Consider the following 14723-nt stretch of genomic DNA (forward strand, 5'->3'; position numbering starts at 1 on the left):
AGGAATTAGAACGAAATCACACATGTCATATGACAGTTATTTCATCATTTTCTTTTTGCTCAAATACTGTGTAAGAGAGACGACGGTAGAGCATGAGAGTACGAATATATACAGACAGTCGCGCAAGACAACGGAGCGAGTGTAGTAAAACACGTCAACCGTTTCAACCCCTGTCCATAGGTGCTATTTGAGTTTTTTGCCCACTGTGCGTTGCCTGTTTAGACTTGCATGATGTTTTGTAACATCGATAAACATTACTCGAAAAGCGTTAGTTGCTTATGGAAAATTGTCTACTTGAATGTTAAAATAAATTATTCTTTATAAGAACCAAAAAGAATATTCCGAATAATTCAGAAAACTTTCACATACATGCAAAACTATGTTTAATTAATTTACTATAATATGAAATACCTTAACATTTCAAATGGCTGCTATCAATAATAATAATAATCAACGAAAACTAACTACTGAAAATTGTTAAAATGTCAAAATAATTCCGCATGAGCTAGATGTTGTTAGTTTTAAGTCTTTTATGAACACAACTCAAAGGTGATTCTGTAGACGACGGCAACCCCTGCAACTTACTTACACATTAGCAACCGCAGCCATCAGTTCTGAAGAGAGTGGCAACTAAGCTAGGTGGATACATTTCAGTAAACTCAAAAACAGTTTTTAGCTATTAAAAAACACTCTCCGGTAGCCAACGACTGGCTTGTAAGATAGTAATGACTCGTTTTAGCAGATTTAATTACCATTCACCTGAAAGTAGCCGTTCGATGAAGTACTAGAGTTCCGTTGATTTGAACGACAATCCATTAATCACACACACACACACGGAAGCTAAATCCTTAGCACTCGAAATCAGTTTAGTATAGCAAACAAAGCGTGTTGTGTGTTTGAACAGTGAAGAATATTTGGAAAATCATACAACTTTCGGTGTTCAGTGATGAAGCCCACGTAGGTGTTCTATTATTATTTTTCGATAGATAAGATAAGATAAGATAAGATATACAATCAAACTGATATGCCACCATCTTTGCAGATTTGACAGATAGTCTGCCAAGTCTGCTTAGATGGTGGCCATTGGAGATTATAGAGATTGCTGACGTTTATCGTACGCACACTACGTCACGTATACGTATACGCAAAATGTTTTCATCGGGCTTAATTGCGGAAAATTTTCCCGATGAAAACAAATCACTGACACAATCATACTTTAGCAATCTCTATGATCTCGGCAGAAGTTTGATCGGATGGAAAGGGTCTAATACTATTGTCCTTCGCACGTTGGCTTCATCAATAACGAAAAATGTAAAAAATTTCCATAAATTCCCACCAAAAACGTGAGTGCGAAACCACAAATCGAAAAGCAACACACGGCCGTGGTACTCTGAACGTGTTCATCTGTATGATGGTGTGCGTAGAGGTGGATGGCGGATGGATGGATATCGTGGCACAGTCAGTGTGAGTGGGATGAAGGAAGTTATGCGAGATGGCTTTTTCGGCGTTCGAGTAAAAGAAATCAAAAAAACGATCACTTACCTCTTCGCTGGCCGATTTGTCGTGTCGTGGGGGCGTTGCCGGGGACGCTTGACTCAGTAGATCCGGCAGGACACTGCTCGTGCGCTGACCTGGCGTTCCTAAACTGCTGTTTTCACCGCCGCGGTTCTGCTGGGAACGAATCGAGTTCGATGAAAAGAAAAGAAGAATTTTAGAACAATTCAATTCGCCGGAACATTCGATGGAAATTGTATAACGAAACAGAAACAATTTTTGACTACGAATTGGTTTTGAGGTTAGGTCTGATGACATAAGAAGATCAAAAGGAACAGAAAACAAAAATACTTCGATTCAAACCACGAATCTCTAAAACGGGGGAAGAATTGGTGAATTATTACTCTCGATTTTTTTTTTCCGTACTAAGTTGGATTAGTTGCAAATAAGCGGTGTGGTGGTAGGGGGAGGGTCGTGAAATTTCGATTAGTTTTAAAAGAAAAAAAAACTTAAGCGTAATGGTGTGAAAGGGGTAGGTAATTCCCGAATTTAGTAAAAGAAGGAAATGTGGTTTTAGTAGAACGAAAAGAACAGAATTAGAAAAATCGAACAATTGGTAATTTGTTTCCAGCACAAACACAGCGCGCGCTCGCACAATCCAGGAGGTTATTGGCGATGTTTTTTTATTTGTTTATTGGTTTGTCAATCAAAGCGAAAAGAGTTGTGGTAGAGGTAGGCAAATCCAAACAAACAAACTTGGAAGCGAAGAAAAAGTCCTGTTAAAAAGCGTAACAAATCTGTTTTTCTTATTTTCGTTTGGCGATAGTTTGAGTTTCTTTCATCCGTTTTTTTTTTTATTTCATGGCAGATCTGTTGTCAACTTTTGTCATACAAATGGTAAAAGGTTTGCATCGATATTGAATAGTGATTTAAATGAAATTGGTAAATCCATCAACTGAAATTCAGTGTTTATTTCGTAGGGCCAGTGTTGGAGGTGTAGTTTATCAAAGTGGAGAAAGCACGGCGACCGATGAGTTGTTCACTTTTTGACACTACTTTTTCCCTGGTTAAAGTGTACATTTTACCTCAAGTTGTTGCTATTTGCTGTTGTTAGTGGTGCCACACATACACATAGATTTGGTTAGTAATTGTTTTTCGAGCATCATTCCAATTAATCACAATCAATAGATACAAATACACTATGTACAGATATGGGGTTTATATACACATTTTATCGTACTGATGAAAGACGAATGGGATTTCTTTCAAGTAGAAAGTTTTTATTAGAATTCTATTTATTGAATATTTCAACTATTGCAGTACTAGATCATCGCAGAAAAAGAAGTATTTATCATGTCATTTATTGTAGGGGACGACGGGGAAAACGGCCACCCTTAGATTTAAGTAAAATTTAACCAACGCTGTATAAAATTTCCGCGACAAATTTAGTGAATATTAATCTTTAGAGTACTTTCCCTAATACATAATATTGAGCTTTATAAAATTTCATTTTAGAAAATGATGTTTTATCACGAAAAAAAAAATCTAAATAATAAAAGAAAAAAATCATGCAGGGTAAGGTAGGCAACCCCTAGGGGAAAGACGGCCACGTGGAATATCACATGATCCTGGCTATATAAAAGGTTACTGTCACAGACAAAATTTCACAGTAGATCAAGGCGGATTGGTTAGGAAACAGTAGTACAGAATTGTTTCACTATGCGGCGCTAATGTGCAAATCAATATACCGTATAAAATGTATCTTGAGATCTTTACTATTTTTTTTCCTTGATTTTGTTTTCCGTCGATCTTGTTTTCCGTGCTGAGCACCAATGCTACCGACGCCAGGGAGGCAGCTCCCACACCTGGACCCTACCTATCGACCCATCAACTCATGAACCGGGGACCAACGGCTTTGCTTCCCTTCCGAAGGCAGGCGTGATCAGAGATATTATGCCTCAAAACATCCCGGCGGCGCCGACTGGGATTGAACCCAGGCCTGCTGGGGTGAGAGGCAATCACGCTTACCACTACACCACCGGCGCCACTATCATTACTATTTGGAAAGTGTCCGTCTTCGAGAAAGTTGTTGAAATGACCAATGTCTTCTAATTTGTGGCTTGGTTAGTTCAGAATTATCTCATTACGCGACACTACTCTGCGTGTGAACTTCACGTAGATGTCCTGGTTTCGTAGATGGTGAGGATTTCAAGATATAGCTTATAAATACCGTAAGTTCACATGTACACTAGCGTCCCATAGTGAGAGAGTTCCAAATTTACCTGTTCACCATCACCATTTGGAATGCCTTTTATCATCTTACTTATAATGTTTCAGAAGCTTCTTAGAAATGTTTTCGAAAAAAGCCTGATATATTTCAAAAACGAAATATTGTTATTTACTGCATTCAGTTTCAACCTTGAGGCTTCACACAACCCAACCAAAGGTGGCCGTCTTACCCCGATACAAGTCAAACTATAACAGCTTTTGTAATGCCACCTAATTTAAAGAATTTTTTATCCGCTGTAAGTGCATCGAACCGACTTATGTTTTCCTAATAGTAACGCTACTTTTACACGTTAAATTATATAATAGCTCCCCTACAATATGAGTATCAAAATTCATGACTTTACAGCAGGAGACTGTTTATCATAATTTTGTGATCATCCGATGGAATGATGAATTCTGATACCCATATTGTAGGGGTTTCTTCCCAAACACTTCTATGGCCACAAGAAGCCCAACGGGAGCCTGCTCCGGAATGGTCGTTTCGGGGACAATCCGTCAAATGACCACACAATTATGATAAACGGTCTTCTGCTGTAAATTCATGAATTTTGATATCCATATTGTAGGGGTTTATTCCTAAACCTCTGGAACATTATACAGGAAATCCGGATTACCGGGAACCAGACGATTCCGGATGAACATTGTTGGCAATGTCTAGAAAGAGGATAAGTTTCTGAATCCGATGAAGCCAAAATATTCAAAATCAGTCAAAATTGACCGCAGTTGCAAGCATTTCAATTTTGTGGGAACCCGGGTACCCTTGTCGAGCTCCTAAAGGGTAAACAATGTCAGGACCCCCCCCCCCCCTTTCAAAGTCCCTTGCTGCAATATGAAATCTTTTTTCATGAAAAGTTGTCTCTCCATGAGTTCTAAGATGTCACTGAATTCTGGTTTCCAGTCGTGAAAATAATTGTATAATTTCTTAACTTGAAATCTGAAAAGGTACCCGGGTACCCTGTCGATCACATAACGGTTAAATATATTTTCGTTCTGTTTACTCCGGGTTTGAACAACAAATGCTGATTTAAAAGTGCAGTAAACAATACAAATAACTCGATAAAGCTCCAGTACTAAATCTCCAGAAGCCACATTAACAGCTGCAGTTTAGCATTTCTCGATACCTTTCCCCGTCTGAATAAACGGATTCCGGCGACAAAGGTTCGTGAGTCAACTCAAAAATTTAATCGCCAATCTACCGAGGTGGGTGGTCGAACCTAAGTTGAAGGTAGTTCGTGATTTGCCATTTTCGAGCAGTTGGTTTAATTACATTACTAATTTCAAACAGAATCTCATTTTTTGACAATCGATATTAAACTGCACCTGGAGGCCAGAAGGGATTATTGGATACTGCAGCAGGATGAAATAGAACTTTTGGATCTGGAGAATTGGAGTCAGGCGGCAGAAGATAAGGGTCCACCTTTGCCAGATACCAATCAATGGTTACCTCAGCCAGAGGTAGAAGACGAGCAGCAGACCCAGTGCCTCTTTTGAGCAGCAGAAGAATTCAATTTCATCGCCAAACATAATGGTAAGACTCTCAACTCAATTCGTGATTCCGTGGATTTGCAGATAAATCCAATTCCCTTTCCACTTTAGGAGTACGAATTCCCTGTCGGTGAGAGGACAGTACCAAGATGTTCTACAACCCGGAAAGTTGATAAAACCTTGAAAAAACTATGCGTTGTCGTTGTGTTGTTATGATTTCAAATAAAAGTCGATGTTGTTTACTTTCCTAACATTGTACTTTATATACTATGACAATTCAAATTTCTCATTTTTAAAACGTTAAATTTTACTACAACTGAGCAAAATTTACTCAGTTCGTTTTTTTTTTTTTTTTCGTTAACCAGAACTGAGTAGAAGATGCTTTGAATTTGACAGATGCATTCATTACTCAAAAGTGAGTAACAATGGGTTGACTCACTTTAGAGTAGTTCCACTTTTACCGAAAGTGAGTTAATTTTTTAAGTTTAACGCACGCACGGACGTGTCCGCAGTGTAAAGTTGTTTATTATTTTCCTCTGATACTAATTTTGCCTAACCTAAAAATGTATGGCCAAAATGAGTTTGACAGCGGTTTGTCATAAATTTTCCTCTGATTATGAGTAGTATTCTCCAGCTGCATATGTATTGTATAAAAATTGCATATCAAGAACAACATGTGAAAAGGACATACAACCTTCTTATGCCCTTCTCTCGCGACCCATATGACACCAACGCAAACCATTAACATTAGCGGGTAGAGGAAGCTTTCTCCTTCCCGATGATGTTGTTGGTTTGCGTGGGCGACCCTCGGTTGGCGAAAAAGGGCCTACAAAGGTTTGTTTACAAAAAGCTTGTATGCCCTTTTCACATGTGGCTCTTGATATGTATTGCTGTAAGAACTGTCAAAATCCTATGAATTTACAGGCTGCATTAGTGTTCGTGAGATTCTGCTTGGAGATACCACACTCTCACGCAGAGTGCCAATACAAACAAACGTGATAATCTCTATTATACCATTCACAGACATAGAAAGTAGTACCATAGACTAACACTAAGACCAGGGGGCCCCGTATAAACAATACTCAATCTTTTGGCTCACGAAGTTCCAGCGCTTCGGTCTCAAGCTAATTGAAGCACCACTCTTTTTCTGTGCAGGAAGGCAGCTTCCACACCTGCGTAGAATATCGCACCCATTCAACAACATACATGGGCCGGGACCAACGGCTTTACTTCCCTTCCGAAGGAAGACGTGACCAGAGATTTTTATGCCTCAGAAAAATCCCACCGACCTCGACTGGGATTGAACCCAGACCCATTGGGGTGAGAAAGCAGTCACGCTTACCACTACACCACCGGCGTCGGCTGTTGAAGCACCACTCGAAACGTAGGAAAATCCAGAAACCCCTAATTAAACTCTGTCAAATTTATAAGACGGATCAAAACAAACATCAAGACAGATTCTAGTACAATAATGGGGTACGCTCATCGATGTTCTTGGGACCAATGGGCTAGTCAAGTAAAGAGCCAATTTAAAATCGTTAATTTCGTATTGATTGATGATAATACCATAGAGGTAACTCTAAGACTAGAAGGTCCCGAAATAACGTGCTCAACTTTTTGGCTCAGCTCTGGTACTCTTTTCGGTCCCAAGCTATTCGATTCACCCCTCGAAACATAGGAAAATCCACTAACCCCTCATTTGATCTATCAAACTTTCATAGCGAATTAAACCAAACATTGTGTAGTACTAGAATTTCAACTAGAATGGGGTATGTTAAACGATTTGCTTGGGACCAATGGGCTAGTCAAGTAAAGAGCCAATTTAAAATCGTTAATTTCGTATTGATTGATGATAATACTCTATGCCCAGGGAAATCGAGAAAATTTCCAACCCGAAAGATGTTCTAGACTGGACCGGGAATCGAACCCACTGCTTCCGACTTGGTGATACCAACCGGTGGAAACTAACGATTTAAAATTGGCTCACTACTTGACTAGCCTATTGGTCCCAAGCAAATCGTTTAACATACCCCATTCTAGTTGAAATTCTAGTACTACACTATGTTTGTTTTGATTCGCTATGAAAGATTGACAGATAAAATGAGGGGTTCGTGGATTTTCCTATGTTTCGAGGGGTGCATCGGATTAGCTTGGGACCGAAGAGAGTACCAGAGCTGAGCCAAAAAGTTAAGCACGTTTCTTCGGGACCTTCTGGTCTTATAGTTACCTCTATGGTGATACCGTGTCTTAACTGACTTGGCTATTCGAGGCCCCATATTAATAAATTGGACACTGGATAAAAATATTTCCCGATTCCTCCGAATTCCGGTGAAAAGCCATCTGCTGTTATCTTATTCTCAGGTAGATAAAAACGGCTAGGAAATGCAAACACCTCTTCTATGGGACTTCGGAGGGAAGCTTCAAAGATTTACAGGAAACTTTCCTAACTGTATTTCTTTTTAATTTCGTTATAATTGCTTATCTTTTGACAGATACGAGTATTTCGTCTTCATCAGTGCCAAGTACTCAACACCACTGATGAAGTCTGCAAGTAGTAGACGAAATACGTATATCTGTTAAAAGATAAGCAAAAAGCTCTTCATAAAAGAATTCCGTTAAGGGGTTCCGCAAAATTAAAAAAAAAAAATGAACTTTCCAAGGATTATTTGAATATTTATGAGATTAAACCCTATGTGGAGGATTTTAAACATTCTATATGATTCTTAAAGCAACTCAGAGGTTTGGCGAAGATCGTCTCTCGTGTCTTATAAATGATTGAATGTGTTTCAACGAATATAAAAAAGGTTTGCAGGAGGACTATGCAAATCGTCCGGGGAAGAATCAAGGTAGTTTGGAGTAGTTTCTTTAACGTTCAAAAGATTCTTAGCGGACTATCATAGGAATCTAGAAAAAAAAACACTCTGAAAATATTATGAAGTTTAGATGAGTGTTTAAAAAATATCTTGAAGACTGAAAAAGGATCAAGAGAAAGTTGTTTTCAACATGTAACGCTTATAGGGTATATATATCATTCATGAGGATACATTCCTATTATGATGTGCTCCAATTAGGGCGTATGGGAATTCCATAGGCCATAATTGTAACACACCAAAATAGGAACGTATAGCTATGACTGGAACATCTACCCTAAGTGGTCCTCCCTTTGCTCAGTCGGTAAAGGCGCAGCTACAAAGCAAGACCATGCTGGAGGTGGCTGAGTTCGATTCCCGGTCCGATCTACGAATTTTTCGGGTTGGGAAATTTCTCGACTTCCTTTTTAATTAATAACTGTGGAAGTGCATCTAGAACACTAAGGTGAGAGCACGCAATAAGCTAATATGCGATAAGAAATAAGCTTGAAATCCGAAGAAGAAGAATCCACCCAATCTGAAGGTTTCTAGAAGAAGTAAGAATATTTTCAGAGGAAGTTCGAAGGACTTCAACGGATAGTTCGAAGGTCTACCAGATTATATGTATAGGGAGGATTTCTAGCGTTTTATAATGTTTCGAGACAATTTGAGTTCTTGTGATAAAAAATCGGAATTTTCTTGAGATAGTTTGAATGTGTATCAAGGAAGCTGTCAGCTGCCAGAAGGACTTTCAAGGTCTTCCAGGCCTTACTTTCAGACAACTTTTGGAGTACTGACAAACTCAAGGAGAACCATACCGCTCAAAAAAAAAAAAAAAAAAAAATCTGGTGCGTTTTGATTTTTCTAAAAATATTGGAAGAATATAAGAAAATCCGGTTTTCCTTCAATTTCTGAGAAAATTTTTGATTTTTGCGGTTTTTTGAGTCCAGCTTTGTGCCATGATGAAAAAACATTTTTACACGTAAATTATCTGGAGAAAAATAGAAAAAAAAAAATGCATTTTTTAGATGTTTGATATCTGTTTCCAATGTTTTTAGAAAAATTAAAACGTATTTTTTATTCGGGGCGGTGAACTCCCCCTTAAGAAGATACACAACAATGGCTATAACATTAGTTCAGAGGGTTTGTAGAAGAGCCTTATACCAAGGAGGAAAACTTCAAAAGTTATTTGCCTATTACGAAGTTCTGAGAAAGAGCTGCCATGGAATGTCCAGAATAGTAACCTTTCTAGTTAAGAAGTTTGACAGGGAATGCGTAGAGGACTGCCAAGGAAAGTTCGGCAAGGGCTTAGCTAGGTCCGAAATAGAGAGGGTGAGGGGGCTAACATTAGTATGATGATGAAGGATAAAACCACGTGCCAATAGACTGAATGCCATTAGGCCGAACGGTATTATGCCCAAGACCCAAGAGGTCACTTAGTCAAATTAGTAATAAGTATTTTTAGAATTTACATGGTGACCAGCAAATCCTGAATAGAAATTTTACGGTTTTCCCGGTTTTTGAAAGTTTTCCCAGTTGTGCGATATACATTTACATGAGGCATTAAATCGACTGCGATTGAGCCTAAAGGATCACTAGGTTAGATGAGTATATAGAAAATATTATCTAAATATTTATCTCATGAAAGTTCTTTAAAATCATTACCCTTCAGTTATTTGTCAAAATTCCTCTAAAATAAATTTTAGAATCTCTCAGGGATTCCGTTGAATTTTTTTTATAACAGCCCAGAGATATTCTATGTGGAACACTCCTAACAAAAATCGTGGAATTCATCCTAAAATTCGACGAACGTTTATTGATTCCTCCATGAGTTCAGTGAAGTTTACTTTCATAATTCGCTTAAATTTTCCTTAGAAATTTTATGCAATTCACTTAAAAAGTCTAGAAATTCTGGTCAAAATTATATTTATTCTTTTCGAACAGCCCCTTGGAATTATCCTCGGAATGCCCATAAAAGGGAACTGAGACTTTCATTGCACAGTGGGCCAGTAATTAAATCTAACCGGGAAAAAATTCTAACGCTCTGGGATTGCATCCAATTTAGTTGACGCCTTCATTGAATTTTATAGAATTAATAAAATGAATTAATTAGGACTACAATTTGGTGGATAAAAATAGTTCAAGTTTTGGCCGCAAAGATGGGTATTTGTATACAATATGTACAACATTTCATGAAATGTATCTGAATTTAACACGATTTATAAGGTAAATTTATATGATATATGACGCTCCATTTATGTGCATCACATTGAACAGAAATTTACACTACTTTTTTGAACCATGTGAAACTTCGTATATATATGTTGTTTGAAGATGTACAGCTTTTACGTCTTGGGCAACATTTCATAAAATTCTACGATCTACAACTTTACCCAAGACAGCAAACCTCTATTTTGTGAAATAAATTTTGGCAAAATCATCAATCAAATGATATTTTTCCGCTCTCATACACTGAGGCAAATAGACTTAAGAATTTCATAAGACTCGACTTATGAACGACAAATATAAATTTTATCGTCTAACATAACGTAGCTCTTATACGCCTTTAGCCATTTCATTTTCTTAAGCGTTGAAAGACGAGTGGTCAACTCACGAGCTTCATAATCTCAATGTCCATGGTTTGGTTCTAGTCTGCTCCGATTTATTATTGTGTTGTCTACATTATTTTTCATAAGGCAAAACAATGAAATTAATACTGATTTCTTGTGGCAAAAATTCAAAAGTGTTTCTTATGAAATTCTTACGTTCTTTTGCCATACACTCTCCATATCACGCGGGATATTGGAACAAAATATCATGCATGATATTGATTTTACAAGCTCCTTTAATATTGCGAGATTACTCACAACATGTAAACCTGACACATAAATGATTCCGTTGCACATCGTTTGCTTAGGAAGAGAAAGTATGGTTTGCTAACTTTCTTTACTTTTCACCGATGGCAGACACGAAGCAACTGCTGCCGGTAGTTTCGGGTTGCATTCGGATGTTAAGCAAAAATCATGAAACTCAAACTCACCACGGTTTGGTTAGAATTGTAGCTGGTGAGCAGTGTTGGCAGATATACCGATTTATATTTATACCGATTTCCGAACTAGATAACAATATACAGATAAAATTAAATAATTAAATTTATTATTGCTTGCCTGCGCTCGAATTTCGAAGGAAATTGTTGAGAGAGACTTGTATCTTTTTGAATACCTCATATTTTTTGAGCCTTCAAAATTCTAAACAATCATCTCTAAAGATGCCTTATGCTTGATACTCTGTCGAATAATGTTTTCATTTCCTTACCGTTTTTGGCTACCCATCAATCGAGAATTAGTCGATGTCTCTTTCCGGTAATTCCTAGGGAATTGAGAAATATTTTTTAAACATTATTTAACTTCCGGAAGTTATTATTCATTTTTAAATTTCCTGAAGTTTCATCCAACTTTCCCTGGAATTTTTTCTTCAGCCTTCGCTTGAATGATTTTTTCATCTTCTCCCGCCAGTTTTTTCAACTTTCCCGGAACTTCAAGGATACTATCAGATTTTTATTGCGGATCCACACTAGCTGCAGGAACATTTAAGAAGTTCTGAAACTTCGGAAAAGTCCAGACTCTTGTGTAAGTTTCGATAAATTAAAGACAGTTCCATTAACTTCTGTTAAAATTCGAAAACCCGGAAATTTCAGAAAAGTCCAGCGAGCTCCAGTGAACTTAAAGAAACATCATAAATATTTTGGAAACTTCACAAGTCCAACGAACTTCAGGGAAAGTTAATGGTTTTCAGGAACTTTAGTGGAGCTCAGGGAATATCAGGACAGATTAATTAATTGCAATGAAATTGCTGAAATAATAGAGGAGTTTCGAGAAACTCAGGCAATTTCCGAAAACTTCAGCAGCAATGTCCTGGGGGCTCATGCAAATTTAGGAAACGTAAGGGAAGTTACTTGAACATTAGATCATTGTGAGAACATTTTATGGGAAGTTCTATGCTTTTTAATGGCAATGTCGATAACTTGTAAAAATTAAAAAAATCGGGAAAATCAGAGAACTTCAATGTTGATGTTACAATAAATTCAAGAAAATTGTGAGAGCACTCAAGAGATTTCGTAATCTTCAAGAAAGTCCAGAGACCTTCAAAGATGATTAGAGATATTCCGGTAGTCTTATTATAATCAGGGAAGTTCCGAGCGCTTCGAGGATAACCAGAGAACTCCAAAACAGCCCCTAATTTCAGGAAAATTACAATAACTTTTCAGGAATTTCGAGGAATTATTATGGAATATTCCTAAGTGCATTTCAGGAATTTTCCGAAAACTTCAAGGAAATTGCGGAGTCTTCATATCAATATCAGGAAAATATCAGGAAGTGTCTCCAGGAAGTTTCTTTCGTCTTCTCCAGGAAGTTCAATTAATTCTTCCAGAAATTTCTTTCGGCTTCTTCTGGAAGTTTGACCATAAGCCAAAGGTTTTTTTTTGTTCGACTTCTATTGGAAGGTTTTTCCAAACTTCTTCTGGCTTTCCCTGGAAATGGCTACTTCTGGAAATTTACTTCCGGTTTCTGAAACTTTTCTGGCATCCTTTGGATGTGACGTCCGATTTTTTTTTCCGATTATTCATTTAAATTTTCGCCACAAGTTTCTTAATTAGTGTCTTGGAAGTTTCCCGGATGTTTTTCCAGCTTTTCTCGAACTTCATCCAGGAGAGTATCTCGTCTTTCTCTGGATGTTTTTTTCAGCTCCTTTCAGAAGCTAATTCAAACATTCCCCGGAATTTTATACCGGAATTTTCCGATCATAGTTCAAAAGCAAAATTTTTGCTTTGATTAACTGCTTTCTCAGTCTTAAAACACTGCAACGACTACGATGTAATCTCCCCGACATTTCGGCCATGCGTTGTGGCTTTTTATGGCAAGGAAAAATATTGTTTGTCGTTATTGTCAATAGTTTAGTCGTTGTTGTGGCTGATTTACCATATTTTGGTTTCATTTATTTAATGATATTAAATTGAAAAAAACAACACTACTTGGTCACAATTTTGATCACCACTTGAGGATAACGATAATTTTAAAAATTAAATTAAAAAAAATAAAGAGTGTTTTAAGACTCAGAAAGCCGTCATACAAAGCAATTCCCCTCAAATCCCAGTCGTCACCATCGTTAAAATTTTCGTTTTCAAAAACGGCAAAAACATAAATAAATAGTAAATACCGATAAATACCGATTTTTAAATACATTTGATATCGATAAGCTTTAAAACAATTTGGCAACGCTGCCGGTGAGTTTTGTTAGCTTGGTATTCGTAGCTACGATATCGCAGCTTCTGTCTACGAAAATCAAGCATCAAATCATTTGATATCTTCCCAACCAGCGTTGCCAGTATTCCAGATTTATCTGGATTTTCCAGATTTTTAGTCGTCTTGCCAGATACACAGACAGACCGCGTATATTTCCAGATTTTTTAAATATGTTCCAGATTTTCCCAGATTTTTTAAACATGTTGCTTTAAAAATATCACTGCAATTGATTTACCATCTAATCAAAAAATTAAAAAGCCAAACTTGCTACTTTAATTATTGAAGTCCATCAACGTTGGACATTATTGGACAAACTTAAGGAGTATGCTGATACGAATCGTGAGAATAATTTCAATGGAAATACATTCTCTGGGAAAACATTTTGGCAAAGTACTTGAGTAATTAGGAAATACTGAGGGGATTTCAAAACAATTCTAACCTTACCTACAAAGCAGTTCAAAAGGAATTATCGGATGAGTCTGAGAAGAGCGTGACGGTTATTCTGAATAGTGTACCAAGGAAATTATTATAAATTTTTTCCCAGAATTTCATAGAGAAAAATAGACACAAAATTGTGCCAATTCTTGGGAATTTTTACCAGTTTGAGGAAATTGTGGAATTAGAGAGTGATTTATAAGAGATTACAAGAGGTAATGCTAAGAACTCTTATAATGTTACTGGAAAAGTTTGGATTATCAAGATTATTTTAGGGGAATATAGAAAAGAAGTATGATGGAATTCTAGGATGATTCAAATGGAACTAAAAAAAGGGCGAACATATCCTGTGAAGAATTCCAAACAAATTCAGACACACAATAAATTTCATGATCTGGGACCCAGGAAAAATATAAACTCCGGAATATAGAATCATTGCAAGATCCTGAGACTTCAAAATGAAGCTATCAGACTTTTATTTTAGTAGTTTAATAAAATTATTCTTTGACATAAAATTATTCCCAATGGTCATGCGAAGTGGAGTGGAATTACCCTTAGTTTAGGTAAGGTGTGTGTGAGTGCCACGATGTTAGACTTTGATTCCCTCTTGGCCTACTGGGTGTGTTGTGTGTTGTATAATGTCAAGAATTAAATTGTTAATCTGATCAATCGCAGGGTAATATTAGAATTATTTAGAACTAATAAAATCTTTAAATTCTGGTACTGCATCAAATAGTAAGGACTACATCTATTATTAGTTTTAAAAAATCGATGCCATCAAATTTGCTTGATTTTTTGCTTCTCATTCTTTTAAATAAGTCCTTAATAAGTTTTTAAATAAAGTTTTAAAAAATAATTCTAAACATAT

General features: G+C 37.0%; 2 protein-coding genes across 11 annotated transcripts in view; both read right to left on the bottom strand.

The window, feature by feature from the left end:
• OXA1L (OXA1L mitochondrial inner membrane protein) overlaps positions 1-14723 on the bottom strand; it is a 135649-nt gene that overhangs the window by 63340 nt on the left and 57586 nt on the right. The window lies entirely within an intron of this gene.
• msn (serine/threonine-protein kinase msn) overlaps positions 1-14723 on the bottom strand; it is a 239681-nt gene that overhangs the window by 29581 nt on the left and 195377 nt on the right. For all 10 annotated transcript variants that reach the window (XM_065231740.1, XM_065231748.1, XM_065231744.1 and 7 more), the window contains one exon: positions 1543-1668. In XM_065231740.1, the coding sequence (XP_065087812.1) occupies positions 1543-1668 (126 nt within the window). The remainder of the gene's footprint in view (positions 1-1542; positions 1669-14723) is intronic.

Source organism: Ochlerotatus camptorhynchus, unplaced genomic scaffold, assembly GCF_037179485.1.
Source record: "Ochlerotatus camptorhynchus isolate MF236.1 unplaced genomic scaffold, CSIRO-AGI_Acam_v1.1 ptg000361l, whole genome shotgun sequence".
NCBI classification, from domain to species: domain Eukaryota; kingdom Metazoa; phylum Arthropoda; class Insecta; order Diptera; family Culicidae; genus Ochlerotatus; species Ochlerotatus camptorhynchus.